The sequence below is a fragment of the Elaeis guineensis genome, chromosome 7, assembly GCF_000442705.2.
Source record: "Elaeis guineensis isolate ETL-2024a chromosome 7, EG11, whole genome shotgun sequence".
Lineage (NCBI taxonomy): Eukaryota > Viridiplantae > Streptophyta > Magnoliopsida > Arecales > Arecaceae > Elaeis > Elaeis guineensis.
In genome coordinates, this window is record NC_025999.2 from 104,449,219 (window position 1) to 104,470,622 (window position 21,404).

Here is a 21,404-nt window from a genome sequence, read left to right on the forward strand (position 1 = left end):
TACAAAAAAATAATGAGATGATTTCATATACTCTGATTCATCATTTGTATTCTGATCTAGAAGCTGTGTCGAGCAATAAGCAACACTATCATATGGATTTAGACATGCTCATGATGCTGAATGATAGCCGACACTCTTACATTCTAATCAAGTTTCAATCCATTAACGGCATGTTTGGTTTACAACTAGAATTGGAACAGGAATCAGGATCAAAATAGATTGAAATGGCCATATTTCCCTAACGTATCTGGTTTATAACTAAAATCAGAATCGACTTCAAATACTAAAAAAGAAGTATAGATTGAATTTTGAGGGAGTAGAATATTTTTATATCCTTCTGAAATGAGAATAGAAACGAGGCTCTCCCCAATCAAACAACTAAAATGATAATCACTTATTCCAATTTTAATTTCAAAGCTTAACCCCACCCCTCTAAAACATGCTCTAAATTTTTATTTTTGGAGAATAAACATTTGATTTCTTCACCAGAATCGTCAAGCAGTGATCATATAAATATGATTTTTATTTGATATTTTCGTTAAGAATAATTTCTTGTGTGGGAAAGGCCGCCAAAGTGTGATGTAATGCATGTTTGTTGTTCCCAACTTGCCACTTAGTTGGGCTATGAGGCCGAGTTCCAACTTGTGTGAGACTAAAGGCATCGAAGACTTTGGATTTCCAACTCTGTTTATATTGGATCTAGTTGCCTTTGAATGATTAGCTGCAGTCCAATTTGCAAGATGTTTGGCCACCTCCATTGAGTTTGAGTCTAAACTTGTCATTCATTATCAAATGCATGCATGGGTGGTGGGTATAAAGTTTCGAGTAAGCATTTAGTCTAAATTACACATATTGAGATTCAAATCGAAATGAACAGCGCTCAAACCTCGCTATCTAGTTACCCGCATTCTTTGATCTGCTAGGGAAGAATTTCTTTCAATGTTTGATGCTCAGAGAATTACATGATCAATCAGTATGATCTACCGCTGGTTGCCTAGATAAGGAGCAGCAATCGAGCATAAAAACAAATGTTCCCATTAGTTAACCAATCCAACAACCCGTACCAATTAAAAATAAGATCGATGAAAATATATGAGGGCAGCACACAAACTGGTAAAGTTGATAGATGCCTTTAGGAATTGGTGCAAGGACCTGGATTCGAGTCCCTCCTTCATTCAAATTTTTGCCAGGATTTCTCCTGCCCTGCTTCCAAAATAATAATTATCTATTAATTCTTGAACAACCTTATATTTATTTAAGTTTATAGATGGTCAAGAATTATTATCTCAGTTGCTCTTGGAGAAGATCCCGGGCTTTGTTCGGAAACATACGTACATATGTAGATACATTAAAGCCAGCATATATACATTGCATAAAGTTGCATCAGCCTTGTTTCAGGAAACAATTATATGAACTGCATATTCTTTTTATATGTATAGCTTGTTTGATTGCTTAGAAAACCTTGAAATAAAAAAAACAAAAACTAGTCAAGTTGTAGAAAACTAATTTCTATATTATTTTTATTTTTTATGATCTAAAAAAACCAAATCTTAACCTTTTCTTCTTTTTTATGGTCCCTTTCATGATTAGAAGAAAGATGTTTGCCAGCATCCTTCTTCTGCCCAAAAGTTTTTAGGACACTTTAATAAATCCAGACAATACCTCTTTTGTAACTATCATTTATTCTAATAAAACTGCAGTTGTTATTTACAAAATTCAGCCCCCGATATAAAATAATAAGTAATGATCATAATATAATATTTGTTCAAGTTATTGTGTATTAATTTTATTCCTAACTAATGTAAGAGTCAGTTATTATATCATGGAAATGCGATGTTTGGTATTTTCTATTGATTTTTAAATATTTTATTTACTGATTCTTACGGATGCTTTTATTCTAGATTTAATGAATTTGATTTACCAAGTTTTTTTTTTTTTTTAAGGGAGGCTTGGAAGCCGTTACAGCTCCGCATGGCCGGTCGCCCGTATTTGAATAAACCTCGATTCAGGAGAAAATAAAGGGTATTTTAGTAACTTTGCAAAATCGCGTGATAATGATGCGTCCCGAAAAGGTCCAGATGACACGATGTGGCATTAGATCTTAGGACATCCAACGGTCGGCAACCGCTCACGCTCCTCTCCTCTCCTCGCTACCTTTGGATCCCCTCCCCCATTTATGGCTCCCCGTCGTCCACGCTCACCTCTCGGCGACCATCCGATGTATCCCGATCCGACGGCGAGGGGTGCCTGTCTAAACCCCCGGACCCAAACCCCTTCCTTTGCGAACAGTGCAATTATTAGGGTTAGCCCCTATTCCTGCCCGCTGCTCTCTCACCCATATAAAAAGGAACGCGAGGAAAGAAAACCGAAGCCAAATCGAAGCAAAACACTCTCTAGCTCGTTATAAGAAGAAGAATGCAAGACCAAGCAACTAGCTCGCTCCCTTCGAGCAGCGAGAGATCGTCGAGCTCGGCGCCGCAAATGGAAGTCAAGGAAGGCGAGAAGATTTCTCTTTTCTAGGCCCCCTCTCCACTGCATTCTATTTTTCCTTTGATGAAAAGTTACGGGTTTTTAGTGGATTTTGCGGGAAAATTGGATTTTTTTTTTTTTTTTTTGCCTCTGTTATTCTCGCTTCTCTCTGTCTTGTTACCACGAGATCCTTTTCACCTTTTTTTTTTGGGGAAAATTTAGTGAGGTCTTCCGTTCGCTAGCCCACCTTTTTTCTCCTTTCCTGTGTCAAGATCTATTCTTGAATAGAAAACTAACTTCTATATCACTCTCTGTGGTTTGGCCGATTGAATTGGAAGTCATTAAAAAGGAAAAAGCTTTTATAACTCTCACCTCAAAAAAAGTCTTGTTTTCTGACGTTCTGTTTCCATGGAAATGAGATCCTTTTCCCTTGCGTGTTGTTTAAGTTTAAAATCATCATCATCGTTATTTTTTGTCCTGGCCCGTCCTTTATGGTTTGACTAAGGCGTACCTTTTCCTCCCTCTTTCAGACTAAAGATTAGCCGTTTAATTACGAAGCAAAATATGTATTCTTTTATGTATGAATATTCTCTTGTTTGGATTTTTTTTTTTTGGTAAAGATTCTCTTGTTTGGATTGAACTAGGAGAGTTGGCCTGGTTTTGGTTTAGGACTGGAGAGCGATGAGGAGATCAGGAGAGTCCCGGAGTTCGGGGTGGAGCAGGCCGGCCCATCCACCTCTGGCCGGGAGACAGGTTCCGGGGCCGGATCCGACCGGGCCAAGTCCTCTGCCCCGGCCGGTCGGCGGAAAAGGGGGAGGAGCCCCGTGGACAAAGAGCACAAGCGTCTCAAGAGGTATGGAAATATGGTCAGAAAGCGCGCTCAGAACTTCCCAAACCTTACAACAATACTCCACCTTACCTTCCCTAGTGGGTGTTTCAGTAGCAATGTCATTATTGTGATCCCTTTGTTTCGTATCATACGGTATGATGATGCTCTCTTTAATTTCTCTCTGTTATTTTTGAATCCGTACAAGGTTGCTGAGGAATAGAGTTTCAGCTCAACAAGCAAGAGAGAGGAAGAAGGCTTATTTGAATGATTTGGAGGCAAAGGTGAAGGATCTGGAGAAGAAGAATTCAGAGATGGAAGAGAGGCTCTCCACGTTGCAAAATGAGAACCGGATGTTAAGACAAGTATGCGCTCTCCGGCCTCTCTCTTTCTGTTTTTTTTTTTTTTTTTTTTCCTGCAGGTCCAGTGGTACGTTGGGGAGAAATTATTGCGTCGACTCGGGCAAATCTCGGAGCATATATGCACGGTGGATGAAGCACAATCTGGAATTGGTGAAATACAGGGGAACGTGGCGTGTTATCCACCGTGGAATTTGGCGGGGTCCGTTGGAACTAGTTTGGGGGCACAGCACATCTTAGAAGATGTATCAGTGGTGAATGGGGAATTTGCATTTTTGACAAGCAGAGGGATGCACAATGATCGGAGTCATGCTCGAGAAGTGCGAATGTACCATATACCGGAGAAATTATTGCACGCACGAGATGCAAGTGAACTAAGACAAATTCCGAAGCATGTGCACGGTGGATAGCGCGCGATCGGGAATCGGTGAAGGGGTACCGTGCCCATAGGGTTTGACGCGGTCCAATACGGAGGCCATATAATGGGGGAGTATTTTTTTTTTTTTTTGGTAATTGGGCCTGCCGGTGTAGGTTCTGTCCTTTTTAGGCCCCAGGACGCGTCCAGTCATCCATCGCAGTACGTTTTTTTTTTTTTTCCTCTCCCTCACGGTTGCCACGACGACGATATATTATTTAGTTTTTTTTGGTAGAAGACGAGATATTATTGGTTGAATGAGATCCACCACGCTTTTTTGGGACTAGTTCAACCAACGCTGGACGGTGAGCAGGTTTGATGGAGAAAACAAAGTCATCGAAGAAATGGAAATCTATCGCAATTTCAGTTGAGACGATGAAAATGGAAACGGATTAATCATGATTTCCATTGATGTGTATTGTTTAAGTCGCGATTTCCGTTGAGGCATAATCCGTGTGTTTAGAACCCTTTCTCTTGGTTGAAGGCGGATCCATTTGGGTTGTAATCCATTTTCTTTGCACCCTTTTCATGGATGGAAACAGATCAATCACAAACGGAGGTTGAGACGCATATCCTTTTGGGGATAGGAGAGCATTTTTGTGTTTGTCGGGAGCCATCGACGAACGGGACGGTGGGAACTCGTGAGCGCTCCGCTCCGTCGGCAAAGAGGGTTGTCCTTTATGGATCTTTCCGCCTAAGCACTCTACTTCGTCGTCCTTCCATGTGCCGTCCTCTCTCACCGTTGCCTTTTAGCATTACAATATGTTGGTGCAGAATTTTATCGAAATCGGAGAAACTGGAGTTGGGATGATCGCAGTCGCTGCTGGGACCTACAAAAAAAGTCTAAATCGAAGTTGGAGGTATTTCGGCAAGACCCTTCGACGCTCAAATCAGTACTCTGCTTCAACAGAAATGGAGTGTTCAAACGAAAATTTTGACAGAGTTTCGAGATAGAATTACCAGCTTAGAGAAAAACGTATCTGGAGGGTCCTTATTTATAGACGGAGGGTGTAACTGACCGACAGCGACGTCTGTAATCGTTTGGTAGTGGATCACTCAGAGCCGCGTGGAGTTTGTTATGGAGAGTAGTGGCGTCAGGGGTTGTTCAGGGCTACGTGGAGTTAGTTGCAGAGAGTGGAGTGGTGTCCGTTGTCGGGACTTACCAGAGAGAGGTGGGGCTGCATGGAATCCGTTGCAGCGAGTGGAGCGGGATGGCGGCTTTTGTCGTGGCTTGTCAGAGAGTGGTGGAACCACGTGGAATTCGTTGCAGCGAGTGGAGTAAGGTAGTGGCCCTTGTTGTGGCTTGCCAGAGAGTTTGGATCCATCGGCTGAAGCTCGGCTGGGATGTCTGATGGAGCAGAATGGCTCTTTACATCGTCGTTCTAGGAGAGGTTCGGATGTTCCGAGGTCGCTGACAAATCTACTGTTGTCGGATGCTTCGGGTACTGACGTTTCAGGCGGAAGTCACCTGCTGTAGGAGTTCGGACGGAGATTTTTGTTGACGAAGTTCGGAGAAGTCCGTCTGGGATTTATCTAATGCGGAAGCTCATCTGAAGATCGTCCGTCGGAGAAGTCCGATTTTATAGGGAGCCTGGTAGGAGGTCGACCGGCGATGGACTTCGGATAGCGCTGGGGAGGCTCGGCAGACATCGGAGGTGATCGGCTATCGCAGGGATCCAGTTGCTGGAGCTCGTCCGTCATAGAAGCTCGTCCGGAATCCATCCGCTGGAGAAGTTCGGATGGGCTTCGATTCTCGCGAGAGGTCGAAAAAGGGTCGCTTATTGTGGGAGCTTGGGCGAGGATCAATTGTCGTGGAAGTTCGGAGTAGTGTCCCGCTGTAGAAGCTCGTCCAGGACCCACTTGCTATGGGGTAGCTCAGTTGAAGTCTACCTGTAGTAAAAATTTGGAAGAAATTTGTTTATAGTAGAGGCTTGAGTCGGAATTTGCTTACAGTCGACGTCTGGGATAGACAATCCGCTGTAGGAGTTCGGAGTAGACCATTCGTAGTAGAAGTTCGGCTCTCGCAGGAGCTCGATCGGGATCCGAAAGGCGGTCGACCGTCGTAGAAACTTGGAAGGAGTCTGGTTACTGTAGAAATCTCGTTGTCGGTGAAGCTCGGATGCTGACGAAGTTCGGAAGAAGTTCGGAGTAGGGTCGTCCGTGGTCGGAAGAAGTCCAGGAGAGACTCGGGGAATGGTTGGCTGCTGTAGGAGGTCGACTGTTAGTGAGGCCCAGAGGGCCTTTGGGGTGGCCCGGTGGGTGAACGCAGAAGTTCATTGTCGGAGAAGTCTGGATGGCCGAGGGAGTTCGGAGAGGCGCCACATACAAGGTCGGGAGTCGAAAGAGCCCCGAAGGATCGGTCTTTTACAAACTTCGATCAGGGAGGTATTTTATACCCAACACTAGTCCCCCTACTTTTGAGTTCGGGTTCTGAATGAAGGAAGTACAGAGAAATTCTCACGGTCGAAGCTGCTCTCCTCGATTTTTGTACTCGGGGGTTGTCAGATATTTTGACGTTCGGCACGCTGGTACTGGAACCTTTTCGAAAAAGGTTTCTTCTTTTTGGAATTCCAGCCGGAGCGTAGTTTCAGGTACGGTGCCATAATGGTTTTACTAATTGTCGGCCACCTCTAGCCGCTTGCCACGGTGAGTGGGCCACGCGGCGGTCACGGACTGGTCTGAGGAGTCTTGCAGTCATTATTGCACCGGCTCCCATTGCTTATTTAAACCTGCCTCCCTCCCTTTGGGGATCTCACTTTGTACGAGAGCTTCTTCAGTCTTTCCTTCTTGGCTTTAGGCATCCGTCGAGTCGTCTTTATCTCTGTACCCTCGCATCCCTCAGACCAGCTTGGGTTAGCCTCAAAGCCTTCTCTACTTCCGCGGCCCCGTTTGTAGACTGCGCTGGTCTTCCTTCGTTGCAGATATGGGTGCGGATGCAGCTCTGATGTTAGCCCAGAGCCTGAAAGCCCACGAGCGGGAAGACGCTGCAACTTTCGGGTTGGCGAAGAAGGTGAGGGTAGAAGAGACAGATCTGACCGTGTTTCGCCTTGATGGTCCAGAGTCCGCACTTATGTCACATCTTCGACCGCGAGGGCTTCCCGGTGCGCGTCATCGTGAGGGAAAACCTGACCTCAGGAAGAAGGTCATGCCCGCCGTCACTGTGAGGGGGAACCTGACCTCAGAAAGAAGGTCATGCCTGTCGTCATCGTGAGGCAGCGAAAATCATGGCGCAGCAAAGACGGCATCTACATGTACTTCGAAGATAATGCTGGAGTAATTGCTGATCATGCCCGCCGTCATCGTGGCGTCTACATGTACTTCGAAGATAATACTGGAGTAATTGCTGATCATGCCCACCGTCATCGTGAGGCAGCGAAAATCATAGCGCGGCAAAGATGACGTCTACATGTACTTCGAAGATAATGCTGGAGTAATTGCTGATCCGAAAGGGGGACTGGAAGAAGAAGTCAAGTACTTGAAGTAATTCTCGACGATGGTTGGAACCGAAAGTTCGAAGTCTGATGAAGTCGAGCTTCCTTAGAGCTGTTTGTTTTTTTTTTTAAGGCTTTGTAACATGCACTTTGCCAATGGAATGAGAAGAAAATTTTTCGTTACCTCGTCCCCTCCCTCTTTTTTGGGCCTTCAAGGCTTTGTAATGTATACTTCACCAATGAATTGAGAATGAAATTGTTTATTACCTCGTTCATTCTGGTATTAACCGATTATTTATCGGATTCCTTTTGTCTTTCGTCGTGTTCGATGCCGACACTGTTTGGGGATTCTCAGTCGTTGCAATGTCGATTTGCCCTTTGGTTTATGAGCATAGGTTCTTTCGAGGTCATTTGAGTTTGATGCTTTCTTCCAATGCTCGAGCTTGGAGGTCCGAACTTCTCGTTATCTTGAAGAGGTCCATTTATCCTCGGCCCATGTCAGGTTTCCTCTTAGCGACTGGGACGAAGTTCCTTATGTCTTTGATGTAGTTTGTTTTTATTTGTCGCAGAAGTAGTTCGTCGGCCTTTCTCTTTTATCTTTCCCTTTCCTTTTCGTGTTCGAGTGAGGGCTTTTCCCCTGCTCTTAACGGGGTCGTGAAAGCGTAGAGGTGTCGTTGAGGAAGCTTTCCTTCTTGTCGATCAACCAAGTCTTTATTTGCGTCGGGATGAGGTCTTCCCCTTGTTCTCGACAGTCGGATTCAGCTCGTGTTAGGACGAGGTTCTCCTCCTGTTCCTAACAAGGTTGTGGGGGCACATCAGGATCGTTGTGAGGGTCTCTCCCCCTATTCAGTCTTTTAAAAAATCGGATCTTCGGTTTTGCTCATGTTAGGACGAGGTTCTCCTCCTGTTCCTAACAAGGCTGTGGGGGCACATAAGGGCCGTTGTAAGGGCCTCTCCCCCCATCCGATCTTTTAGAAAATCGGATCTTCGACTTTGCTCATGTTAGGATGAGGTTCTCCTCTTGTTCCTAACAAGACTGTGGGGGCACATAAGGGCCGTTGTAAGGGTCTCTCCCCCCATTTGATCTTTTAGAAAATCGGACCTTTGATTTTGCTCATGTTAGGATGAGGTTCTCCTCCTGTTCCTAACAAGGCTGTGGGGGCACATAAGGGCCGTTGTAAGGGCCTCTCCCTCCATCTGATCTTTTAGAAAATCGGGCCTTCGACTTTGCTCATGTTAGGACGAGGTTCTCCTCCTGTTCCTAACAAGGCTGTGGGGGCATATCAGGATCGTTGTAAGGGTCTCTCCCCCCATCCGATCTTTTAGGAAATCGGACCTTCGACTTTGCTCATGTTAGGACGAGGTTCTCTTCCTGTTCCCAATAAGGCTGTGGGGGCACATCAGGATCGTTGTGAGGGTCTCTCCTCCCATCCGATCTTTTAGGAAATCGGGCCTTCGACTTTGCTCATGTTAGGACGAGGTTCTCCTCCTGTTCCTAACATGTTTAATTTCAATTGCATGAGAGAGTTATTTCCTATCGTTATAAACTCATGCTAAAAGAAAAATATGCAAATATGAAATTTTTATTTAAGGCGAAGCTATTGGTAATATATTCGTAGATTTTTTGAGTTTCATGGTCGCGGAAGCTCTGCTCCTCCGAGCTCTTTTAAATAGTATGTTCCGGACCGGACTACTTGACTTCATACGGGCCTTCCCAATTTGGGACAAATTTTCCTTGATTCTGAGGTTGTGAGGAAGCGGCTCGCCATAACACCAGGTCTCCCACTCTGAAGACTTTGCTTTTGATCCGGGAGTTGTAGTAGCGGGCTACTTTCTGTTTGTAGGCCACCATCCGAACTCAAGCCGTCTCCCGCTTTTCTTCTAACAAGTCGAGGTTGGCCTTGAAATCCTATGGGTTGCGCTGTTCGTCGAACGCCACGACTTATGCTGATGGAAGCTTGAGTTCTTTTGGGATCACGGTCTCTGTCCCGAAAGCTAAGGCAAAGGGGGTCTCCCCCATGGGCAATCTCTGAGTAGTCCGGTATGTCCACAATACATGATAGAGCTCGTCAGCCCAAATTTCCTTTGCCTTTTTAAGTCTCGCTTTGATGCCTTGCAATAGAGTCCTGTTGGTCACCTCGGCCTCGCCATTTGCCTGAGGATGGGCCACTGAAGTGAAGTTGTGGGAGATGTTTAGGTCCTCACAAAATTCAGCAAACTTTGCTTCAGCAAATTGTCGTCCATTATCAGTGATGAGGGTTCTGGGTAAACCGAACCTGCAGACAATCGACTTCCAGACGAAGTCCTGCACTTTGACTTCCGTGATTTTTGTCAAAGGTTCAGCTTCGATCCACTTGGTGAAATAGTCTATTGCCACCAGGAAGAACTTTCGCTGCCCTGATGTCATGGGAAAAGGTTCGAGGATATCCATCTCCCATTGCGCGAACGGCCACGGGGCACTCAATGGTGTCAGTTCGGAGGCAGGTTGCCTTTGTATATTGGCATATCTCTGACACCGGTCACATCTTCGGACATATTCGACGGAGTTATGGTACATGGTAGGCCAGTAATAACTTTGTCGGAGCAGCTTATGGGATAAAGATCTGGCCCCATGTGATTTTCATAGACTCCCTCATGTACCTCCCTCAAGGCGAAGTCGGCTTCGAAAGGCCGGAGACATTTCAAGAGGGGCAAAGTGTACGACCTCTTGTATAGCTTGCCTTCGTAGAGGATATATCGGGAGGTCTGGTTCTTAAGCTTCCGAGCCTCTTTTGCATCAGGAGGAAGAACCCCGTCCTTGAGGTATGTAACTAGTGGGTCGATCCAACTGGGTTCATAGCTGATCTCCATCACAGACTGTGATTCTTCCGTGCTTGGGCACTTCAGAACCTCGAAGAAGACTTCCTTAGGCAGTTCGGTCAGAGCCAGTGTAGCCAATTTGGAGAGAAGGTCGGCCCTGGCATTTTTTGATCTCGGGATTTGCCTGATGTCGAAGCTGCCGAAGGTAGGGATGATCTCCCTTATCCTTTCAAGATATCTAGCCATACTGTCCTCCCGAGCTTCATAATTTTCACTGACCTGTCCCACTACTAATTGAGAATCACTGTAGACTTGAAGCCGATCTATTTCTAATTCTTTGGCGACCTTCAGTCCCGCAATCAGAGCTTCATATTCTGCTCCGTTATTTATTGCTGGGAACTTGAAGCGTAGTGCATACTCTGCGACAATTCTATCTGGATTGATCAAGATCAGTCCCGCGCCTGCGCCTGACATGTTGGAGGAACCATCCACATAGAGGGCCCAAGAACCATCAGGGAGATCGGCTCTTTCTTCGGGGGAGTTCGGCCGGAGCTCGGGATTATCGGCTTCATCTTGTCCAAGTTCGGCCTCCTCTGGGATAGTGCATTCCACCACGAAGTCCGCTAATATCTGAGCTTTGATCGTTGGCCGAGGTCGATAGTTGATGTCGAATTTCATGAGCTCGACTGCCCATTTCATGATTCTTCCAGAGGCATCCGTTCGATGTAGAACCGTCTTGATCGGCTGGTCGGTGAGCAGCGTTATGGTGTGTCCTTGAAAGTAAGATCGGAGCCTTCGAGCTGCAATCAACAAGGCGTAAGTTAGTTTCTCTAACTTAGTATACCTGATTTCGGCATCTCTCAATACTCAGCTTATGTAGTAGATCGGCCGTTGGATTTTCGCTTCTTCCTTGATCAGAACTGCAGCGAGGGCCACAGGGGAAGCCGCCAGGTATAGGAATAATTCCTCTCCAGGCTCGGGCTTTACCAATAATGGTGATGAGCCGAGGTAGTTCTTCAGCTCTTCGAACGTCTGCTGACATCCAATGGTCCAACAGAAGTTATTGGGCTGCTTGAGGGTCTGAAAGAAAGGTAGGCATCGCTCGGCCGATCTCGAGATGAAGCGATTTAGAGCTGCTACTTTCCCAGTGAGACGTTGAACCTCCTTTATTGACCTCGGGGCAGTCATCTCCTGGATGGTGTGAATTTTTTTCGAATTTGCCTCGATCCCGCGTCCCGATACCATGAAGCCCAGGAATTTTTCTGAGGTTACTCCAAAAGCGCATTTGGTTGGGTTCAGCTTCATCTTGTATTTTCGAAGGGCGTTGAAAGTCTCCTCAAGGTCGACGACGTGGTTCACCGAGGATTTGCTCTTACGAGCATGTCGTCCACGTAGACCTCCATGTTGCGGCCGATCTGCTCTTTGAAAATCTTATTCACTAGCTGCTGATATATCGTCCTTACGTTTTTGAGGCCAAAAGGCATGATCCTGTAACAATAAAGGCCACGGTTAGTTATAAAAGCGATTTTTTCTTCGTCCTCAGGTGCCATCCTTATCTGATTGTAACCGGAGAACGCATCCATGAAGGTGAGAAGCTCGTGGCCCGAGGTTGCATCTACTAGTTGGTCGATTCTGGACAGAGGGTAACTGTCCTTTGGGCAGGCTTTATTCAGTTTTTTGAAGTCTATACACATCCTCCATTTGCCGTTCGCCTTCTTAACCAAGACCACATTGGAAACCCAGCTCGGATAGTTGACCTCTCTAATGAACCCGACTTTCATGAGTTTATCAACCTCCTCGGCTATTGCCACATGTCTCTCTGGCGTATGACTTCGAATTTTTTCTTTCGTCGGTCGGTGTTTGGGATCGACAGTCAGACGATGTTGCATGACTTCAGCATCGATCCCTGGCATGTCCGTCGGAGTCCAAGCAAAAACATCCGCATTCTTTTGTAGGAAATTGATAAGCTGCGTCCGCACCTCCTTCCCCAAGTTAGAGCTGATTTTCACCACGTGTTCCTCATTCCCATCATTCAAAGGAATTGAGACAAGATCTTTTATTGGCCCACCCCGTTCTTTTGTCAGGTCATCGCGGATGTCCAATCCATCAACCGGATAGGGGTCAGGCTGACCACTTCTTTGCAGGGCTATATTATAGCAATGCTTTGCCAGGGCTTGATCTCCCTTAACTTCTCCAACCCCCTGGTTAGTAGGGATTTTCAATTTCAGATGGTAGGTTGATACTACAGCCTGAAGAGCGTTGAGGCCAGGTCGGTCGAGAATTGCGTTGTAGGCTGACGGTGCCTTCTACCAGAGCCCTAGACTGTTTTGGATATCGACCTGCAACTACAGTCAAGGTTATTACTCCCTTCACCGGGATAGCATCACCGGTAAACCCTACTAAAAGGGAGCTAATCGGTCCCAAACGACCGTCAGGGATGGACATTTTTGAGAAGGCATTGTAAAACAAAATATCAGCTGAGCTTCCACTATCAACAAGAATGCGGTGTACATCATAATCAGCAATATTTAAAGAAACTACAACCACATCATTATGGAAAAATCGAATCTCTCGGGCGTCTTCTTCAGTAAAGGTTATGGGTCCTTCGGTTCTTTGCCGCTTGGGCGGTCCGATTGATCCGCTGGCCGCTCCCTTCCGGGGCTCTCCAGAGATGGTGTAGACGATCTCGATTGGAGGTCAATTTTCAGGTTGTTCTTCCCTCCTTAGCGGCTCCGATCGTGGCAGGGCCTTCGATCGATTCTCCCTACCTTCAGGCCGACGTCGGATGAATTTGTCAACCACTGTTGCCGGAGGAGAAGCCTGAAAAATTGGAGGTGAGGCCGGAGCCTGAGATCTAGCCGCAGAGGCCGTGGATCACTTGGTGGATGCTCTGCGGGGAGGCATCAGGTGAAGATCTAGTAGAAGAAGGAGAAGAGGATGTCGGAGAAAATGATCGAAATCAGTCCCGTTAAGCACTCCTTTAAGAATAAGGGTACTGCAAAGACACAGCCTCTTCTTCTAGCGCCAATTCTGTTGGTGCAGAATTTCGTCGAAGTCGGAGAAGCTGGAGTTGGGATGACCGCGGCCGTCGCCGGGACCTGCAAAGAAAGTCTAAACCGGAGTTGGGGGTGCTCCGGTAAGATCCTCCGACGCTCAAGTCAGTACTCTGCTTCAACAGAAATGGAATGCTCGAGCGAAAATTTTGACAGAGTTTCGAGATAGAGTTACCAGCTTAGAGAAGAACGTATCTAGGGGATCCTTATTTATAGACGGAGGGTGTAAGTGACCGACAGCGACGTCTGTAACCATCTGATAGTGGACCACTCAGAGCCGCGTGGAGTTTGTTACGGAGAGTAGTGGCATCAGGGGTTGTTCAGGGCCACGTGGAGCTAGTTGCGGAGAGTGGAGTGGTGTCCGTTGTCGGGACTTGCCAGAAAGAGGTGGGGCTGCATGAAATCCGTTGCAGCGAGTGGAGCAGGATGGCGGCTTTTGTCGTGGCTTGTCAGAGAGTGGTGGAACCGCATGGAATCCGTTGCAGCGAGTGGAGTAAGGTAGTGGCCCTTGTTGTGGCTTGCCAGAGAGTTTGGATCCGTCGGCTGGAGCTTGGCTGGGATGCCTGATGGAGCAGAATGGCTCTTTACATCGTCGTTCTAGGAGAGGCTCGGATGTTTCGAGGTCGCTGACGAATCTACTGTTGTCGAACGCTTCGGGTGCTGACGTTTCAGGCAGGAGTCACCTGCTGTAGGAGCTCGGATGGAGATTTTGGTTGACGAAGTCCGGAGAAGTCCGTCTGGGATTTATCTGATGCAGAAGCTCATCTGAAGATCGTCCGCTGGGGAAGTTCGATTTTATGGGGAGCCTGGTAGGAGGTCAGCCGGCGATGGACTTTGGATAGCGCTGGGGAGGCTCGACAGACATCGGAGGCGATCGGCTATCGCAGGGACCCAGTTGCTAGAGCTCGTCTGTCATAGAAGCTCGTCCGAAATCCATCTGCTGGAGAAGTTCGGACGGGCTTCGATTCTCGCGAGAGGTCGAAAAGGGGTCGCTTATTGTCGGAGCTCGGGTGAGGATCAGTTGTCGTGGAAGCTCGGAGTAGTGTCCCGCTGTAAAAGCTCGTCCAGGGCCCACTCGTTACGGGGTAGCTCGGTTGAAGTCTACCTGTAGTAGAAATTCGGAAGAAATTTGTTTATAGTAGAGGCTTGAGTCGGAATTTGCTTACAGTCGACGTCTGGGATAGATAGCCCGCTGTAGGAGTTCGGAGTAGACAGTTCGTAGTAGAAGTTTGGCTCTCGCAGGAGCTCGATCGGAATTCGGAAGGCGGTCGATCGCCGTAGAAACTTGGAAGGAGTCTGTTTACTGTAAAAATCTCGTTGTCGGGGAAGTTCGGATACTGACGAAGCCCGGAAGAAATTCGGAGTAGGATCGTCCGTGGCCGGAAGAAGTCCAGGAGAGACTCGGGGAATGGTTGGCTGCTGTAGGAGGTCGACTGTCAGTGAGGCCCAGAGGGCCTTTGGGGTGGCCCGATGGGTGAACGCAGAAGTCCATTGTCGGAGAAGTCCGGACGGCCGAGGAAGTTCGGAGAGGTGCCACATACAAGGTCGGGAGCCGGAAGAGTCTTGAAGGATTGGTCTTTTACAAACTTCGATCGGAGGATTTTTATATCCAATACAATAGATTGAGCGGATCTCAATAGAAAGGGAGGAGGTGTCAAGAAGTTGTTCTCCGGATGAGATGGGAGTGGAGAAAGGGAGATAGGAGAAAGCGAGGTATTGTCTCTCTCTCTCTCTATCTCTGGAGGAACGAAACTCGAGAGGGAGGAGAAAGGTTTCGATAAATATTTGCAAACGGAAAATCACGATAGATCTATTTGCAGTGGGTGGAAAAAAAAAACAAAAAATCATGACTTAAACGAAAACGGCCTTTACGGAAATCGCCATTCACCTTTTTCCGTTTCCATCCGTGAATTTACGTCTTGATGGAAATAGCCTCAAAAGGAAATCACGATCGATCCATTTCCGTTTTCAACGGAAATCGTGCTGGGTTTACATCTTTGGTTACTTTTTTCCCCCTCCATTTAAGTTGCATGTCAAGTTTTAATTGCATTGATCTAAAAATGATTTGGTAGATCGAGTTCAACTAATAATTTCTTCAAGATAACATTAAATCACTAGTTTCATTTGCTTTGCAAAAGTTCTGCAACCATCGGTACATCGGTACTCGCTTAGGCTTTGAATGGGTGTTCTTGGCGCGATAAATTTGGATCATAACGATTTTAAGAAGGGGTTGCTTCCTTTCCTTCTAAAAAAAAAAAGATTTTTTTTTCCAAAAAAAGAAAAAAAAAAAAGATGCCTGATGTTACTTGTCTTCTAGTGCTGTATTATATTATGTGGTGTACTGTGATGCCAGCACTCTTTTGTTGCATCATGCTCCATGTGAGCTGTATTTGGCCTGCGCATTCTGCTCAAAGCATGCTTTATCGAGTGATTAATTTGTTAACAATACCATCTCGTGCTCTTGACTGAATGCTTTTCCGGGAAAAGAAAACCAAAAACTGAATGGATCTGATGACAAGTACATACTTCACGAGATTGTAGCGGCAGAAGACCTTTTTTTTTTTTTTTTTGGTAAAACGGAGAAGACCTTTCTGCCGGAGGTAATTACATGCGGAATTGCCACAGATATTTGGTGGTATCCCACCACTATTCCTGCACTTACATTTCTCACACTGTTCTTGATGCTTTCAGTCTTTAGGGCTGACAATATAGTTTTGTGCCCTTTCCTTCTTGAACGTGGTCTATATATACATCGTTTTCTTGCAGATCTTGAAGAATACCACTGTGAGTAGAAGAGGATCCGGAAGCAGTGCCAATGGAGAAGGGCAGTAGCAGATTTGGAAGCAGGCATCTTGTCATTTATAATTCTGTATTGTAATTGGTTAGATTATAATGAATGGAGAACCATGTTCAAGTGTATATTTAAATTTGCTGTAATAATTCAGCGCATATGAGTAATAGGCTGTCATTGTTTAAATGAGATAGGCAAGTGCACGACTCTCTGGTCAAGCACTGGTTCATCGTCACTTAATTCAGCCTTGAACTTTCGGATGAAAAATTTGCTTTCCTACATGACCTTGTTCAGATAACTTCATTTTATTTGTGGTTTTATTTCTTCAACTCCACCTATGATAATGTTCTGCTTACCTTTCCATGAGAAAACTTGCATTGCTTAATAACTATGATTTGAGACAATTGCATCGTATGCTTGGTATTGATCTCCTATGATCTTCTGGCTTCCATGGTGCTGACTGGCTACCTTTTCAAGAAGCCCTTCTTCCCTTGTAGCAGGAGGAGCATTTGAGCCCGGTTGGGGGAGTGGGGGAGAGAGAGGGACCCAAAGTGCTTCCAAATCCCAACTAAAAATTCGGCGTTTCCTCCTCCAGTCAGCGTCAGTTTTGTTGCTCGTTTTACTGGCCTTTGATCTTTTGAGTTGGACTTTATCACCTATGGGCTGGGCCTCTTCTGTTGTCCCACGTGAAAAAGAGAGAAGCAGGAAAAGAATTCCCCTCTTGCTCTGTCGCACTCGCGCACGCCGGCGGCCCCCGCGCGAGAATCTTAACGGCTACAAATAGACAATCCACCAGAAGGCCACGCAATACATACGCAGGCCAGCCCCTCTCAATCGACCCTTTGTTTTTATTAAAAAAAAGAAAAAAAAAAGAAATAAGATTTTGGTTTCTTTATTTATGCTTCGAGATGTTACTACCAGTTCGCTCCCATACGGTGCGATAAATTCCATTGCAGCATAACGACAGGTTCATGGTCGCTGGTGAAGGCTGAACAACAGTTCCTCCATAAAAAGGCTGTGGTGGATCATGACTGTCGCATGACGCCTGGGCAATGGAGGCATGGAGCGGTCTTGAATAAAGCAAGATATCCCAATCATCATTGCACCAGACATGGATTGCTAATCTGATTGATTCCCGCTGGAAATCAGTCAAGTAAATATTGTAGAAACGTGGAATTTAAATTAGCAAAAGGCATCCAACAGCATACTGTGTTGGGTAACAACAGTTCTGAATCATGAGCAATTATTGGCTAGAAATAGTTGGTAAGTTCCATTGCCCCGCACTAATCATATATGTATCGGCGAAGAAAGCTGGTATAGAGACAAGTGGATGCGAAGGAGGCAGCACCTTAGCTTCCTGCTATTTGCGCTCGAAAGACTATAATCCTGAGCTAATTTCAATCAGAGCATTATGAGCGTTCTGAGCGATAGAGAGAAATAAAAAAAGTAAAGTTTTATTGTGGGTAGGCCACGAGAGGATACTCTTAATAGTCCCACATCGGGTGCGTTCTGAGTGTACTCGTGCTTAAGTAAACCCGGGACCCCTTTTCCCTCACGAGGTGCCTTTTCCCTCTCTGGAGGGCGAAAGGGCAAAATCGTGAGGCCGTCTGCGTGACGTCGGGCCAGGGCGAAATAATTTCCGATGGGATCCAGAGGCCTCAGGGACAACCTTCGGTGGGGACCACGGGGTACGCTCTCCGTCCGGACCTAACCAGAGCGGACAATACTTCGTGAGCCGAGGGTGCAGAGTCGCCCTGCAGGCGCGCCAGGTAGGGGGTACCCATCCCCTGCCCTCGCACGGTATCCTCAGAACCGGGGGGCTGTGTTGTGGGCAGGCCACGGGGGGATACCCTTAATAGTCCCACATCGGGTGGGTTCTGAGTGTACGCGTGCTTAAATAAACCCGGGACCCCACTTTCCCTCATGAGGCGTCTTTTCTCTCTCCGGGGGGCGAAAGGACAAAACCGTGAGGCCGTCTGCGTGACGTCGGGCCGGGACAGAATAACCCCTGGTGGGGCCCAGGGGCCCCAGGGACAACCCCCGGTGGGGACCATGGGGCACGCTCCCCATCCGGACCTAGCCAGAGCGGACAATACTTCGTGAGCCGAGGGTGTGGGGCCGCCCCGCGAGGCGCTTGACACGTGTACGCATCAAGTTTCACCGACCCTTCTCCGAAAGGATGATTGACTCTGGCAACATCTCCATGGGGCTTAAAATCGAATGATTCTCTGGCTTGTGGGGTTAGTCCCACACATGGGTCGTATGTTAAAGGGAACGAAGCTAGGATTTTGTTACAGTCTGCTACGGTTGGAAAATTGTCGCCAATAAAGTCTGCATCGCATGGTTCATCAGATGGTGGGTTTTCGTCCACCAACGGTGTGTCGGCGAAAGGGAAGGGGGTGGATTCTCTTCTATCTCATTCTCCCTCAGTCTCTTCCATCGATCATGGTATGGAGCAAAAATGGTCTTGGGCCCAAGTTGTTCAAGGCCGCCGCCAATTTCACTGGGAGATGCCTACACCTTCAAAAGATGACATTTCTACTCTAAAAACGCACTTCAATGATTTGGCCATCTTCTCTGAGGAAGAACTGTAGAGAACTGCTCAAAGATGTCATGCTGCCTTGATTGGTAAGTTTCTTGGACCTGATTTTGCAATAGATTTCATTCAACACGAGATGAAGAAGAGATGGCTAATTGAGGGAGATTTTTAGGTAAGTCTGCTATCTGAGGGTTTCTTATTTTTCTCTCTGAGTAAGTTAGGGATAGAATTCTAGAAAAGGGACCCCGAATTTTGGCTGGACAGCTGCTGGCCCCGAAAATCTGGAGGCCAAATTTTAAGCCTTCAAAGGATACGATCTAAAAGGCAAATGTGTGGCTTCGTTTACCAGATCTACCTCTAAATGTCTAGGATAAGGATATGATGCTGAAGGTAGCTTTCAAAGCTAGTAAACCCAAATTTCTTGATCCCTGGACAGCAAATTCCTCTCGTTTGGCAAATTCTAAAGCTATCCAGTCTGTCCTACCACAAAACTGCTCATAGACAATCAAGTTGTTTGGCAATGATTTGTTTATGAGGATCTTCCTGATATATGTTATGGATGTGGATATATAGGTCCTCTACTTCGCAATTGTACCCATTGTAAGGGTATGTCCTCTAGTTATAATCCTGTGTTTGGCCCTTGGATTAGAGCTGCTAGGGTTCTTATTGCAGGTTCTACTCAAGCTAAGGAAACTGGTAACCCAACTGCGGCATCACCTCAAGTTGCTCCATCAGACAATACATGGATTACTCTTAAAAAAACTGCCACAAATCATCCAATGAAGCCGGTCTCTGTTGGCTAATCAAGTGGCTCTAGGTTTGATTCTTTAATCGAAAAAGATGAGTTAACCTCTTCTAACATTGTTCCAATCGAGTTACAGGTATTTGATCCCAAAAGGGGAGGAGATCGTGGGGGGCAAAAGGATAAGAGAAAGTGCTCTCTTGTGAAAGTGCCACCAGTATCACGAGAGGAGCAACCTAATAAAAAATTGATAGGTAATGATACAAAGGCTTTGGTGTTATGTACTAAAGGCCCTGTGATTAAGGAAGTTTGGCGATCGATTTTGGCCAATCCCAAACGGCTGGAAGGGCCTTCATTGGATGCCACTCTAGTTGGTAAGGATTTATCTAAATTTTCATCTAATGTTGCTAAGTCTGTTCTTGTGCATGATGAAGTCCTATCTTAGCTTACAGCCACATTGGAAGCTGAAGGTTCTTCATCTAAGATTGATGAGAAATGTAGTCCTATGCCAGGGAAGCATGGGGTGCATCCATTGATTTCATCATGAGAGTTCTTGTTTGAAATTATAGAGGGGCAACTAAATCCTCGTTTGTTAAGTATTCTAAATCTTTGGTGTATACTTATAAACTAGATATTTGCGGTTTTGTGGAAACTCATCTTGGACTAAATGCCATGGATCATGTGCAATATAATTTTAGTTGGTTTTGGTAGGTCTATATGGAATTCCTTCGGAAGGTTTATCTGAAAGAATTATTGTGGCTTAGCATCGCAATTTCAGATCTATTTCTTTATTTCATAAGGATAGACAAGTTTGTTTTGATATTATTACTCAACCTAAATCTTCATCTTGGATTTTTGGTATTGTCTATACTAGTACTCATGGTCCCACCTGTCGTTCTCTTTGGCAAGCTGCTTCTCATGTTTTAAACTTGCATCTTCCTACTCTTTTTATGGGTGATTTCAATTGTATTTTTTCTCCTTACGACAAGTTGGGTGGTAAACCTTTTCATATGAATAGAGGTGTTAGGGAATTTCATCAGTTTACATCTTCAACTGGTTTAATTGATCTGGGGTATGAGGGTTCTAGATTTACTTAGTGTAATAATCAATCTGGAACTTCTAGAGTTTGGGAGCGATTGGATCGAGCTTTTGCATCTGATGATTTGTTACAACAATATCCTGAATCATATCTTCAACATTTGATCAGATTTGCATCCGATCATTGTTCTTTAATGCTTTTGATTCAAGCTTCATTGCCTACATCCCGTCCTTCATTTCGATATCATAATTTTTGGAAGCTTTGTCCTGAATTTCAACGGTTGATTCGAACTTCTTGGGTTGGGGTTGACTCCTTGTTGCCTAATGAATGTTTAAATTTTCTCCTTAATAAATTAAAAAAAAAGATTTACTTTTGGAACAAGTATAAAGTGGGAAACTTATTTAGAAATGCTGACATCCTTTATAATCATATCCTTCTGTTGCAGTTGCGTGAATCTCATTTTAGCTATCTTTCTCAAGCTGTTCATTCTCTTTTACTTAAACTTCTTCGTGATTATAATCGAAACCTATCTATGCAAGAGTTGTTTTGGCATCAAAAATCTCACATTAGGTGGCTTCGTGAGGATGATATAAATACCAAATTTTTTTACAAAGTTACCATTATCGGAAGACGTCATAATCATATTTTGTTTTTTAAGAATGATTTTGGGCATTGTGTGTTTGATAAAAATATTGTCCACCAGAATCTGTTCCAATATTTTCAATCTCGTTGGGCAAACAATCAATCTGTTGATGATTCTTGGTTTCCGACCATTCCCCATGTTCTCTCTTAGACTCAAAAGAACTCTCTCGTGTCGCAGGTTTTAGAGGAAGAGATTATTTATGCTGTTCACTCTATTAACCTTGACAAAGCCCCTGGTCCTGATGGATTTTCTATCTCATTTTTTCAAGATTACTGGCAAATTGTAGGACATGATGTCA

At 45.5% G+C, this 21,404-nt stretch overlaps 1 protein-coding gene across 2 annotated transcripts; it reads left to right on the forward strand.

Annotated features, from left to right (window-relative positions):
- Positions 1-2,340: 2,340 nt before the first annotated feature.
- On the forward strand, positions 2,341-16,430 carry LOC105047837 (transcription factor HY5). Of its 2 annotated transcripts, XM_010926937.4 has the most exons (4): positions 2,341-2,497; positions 3,139-3,322; positions 3,504-3,660; positions 16,119-16,430. In XM_010926937.4, exons 1-4 carry the CDS (start codon positions 2,416-2,418, stop codon positions 16,182-16,184), a joined length of 489 nt encoding a protein of 162 aa, XP_010925239.1. In that variant the 5' UTR covers positions 2,341-2,415; the 3' UTR covers positions 16,185-16,430. The 2 variants fall into 2 exon arrangements, with proteins under 2 accessions (XP_010925239.1, XP_029121233.2); XM_029265400.2 differs by lacking the exon at positions 16,119-16,430 and having other exon boundaries at positions 3,504-7,683.
- Positions 16,431-21,404: the final 4,974 nt, after the last annotated feature.

What these genes read in the sequence shown, in the direction of transcription:
- LOC105047837 (XM_029265400.2), top strand. Translation starts at nt 2,416, where the DNA reads ATGCAAGACCAAGCAACTAGCTCGCTCCCTTCGAGCAGCGAGAGATCG. An exon ending in GCAAATGGAAGTCAAGGAAG is followed by an intron (nt 2,498 to 3,138) that starts GCGAGAAGATTT and finishes GTTTTGGTTTAG; the next exon opens with GACTGGAGAGCGATGAGGAG. An exon ending in GAGCACAAGCGTCTCAAGAG is followed by an intron (nt 3,323 to 3,503) that starts GTATGGAAATAT and finishes AATCCGTACAAG; the next exon opens with GTTGCTGAGGAATAGAGTTT.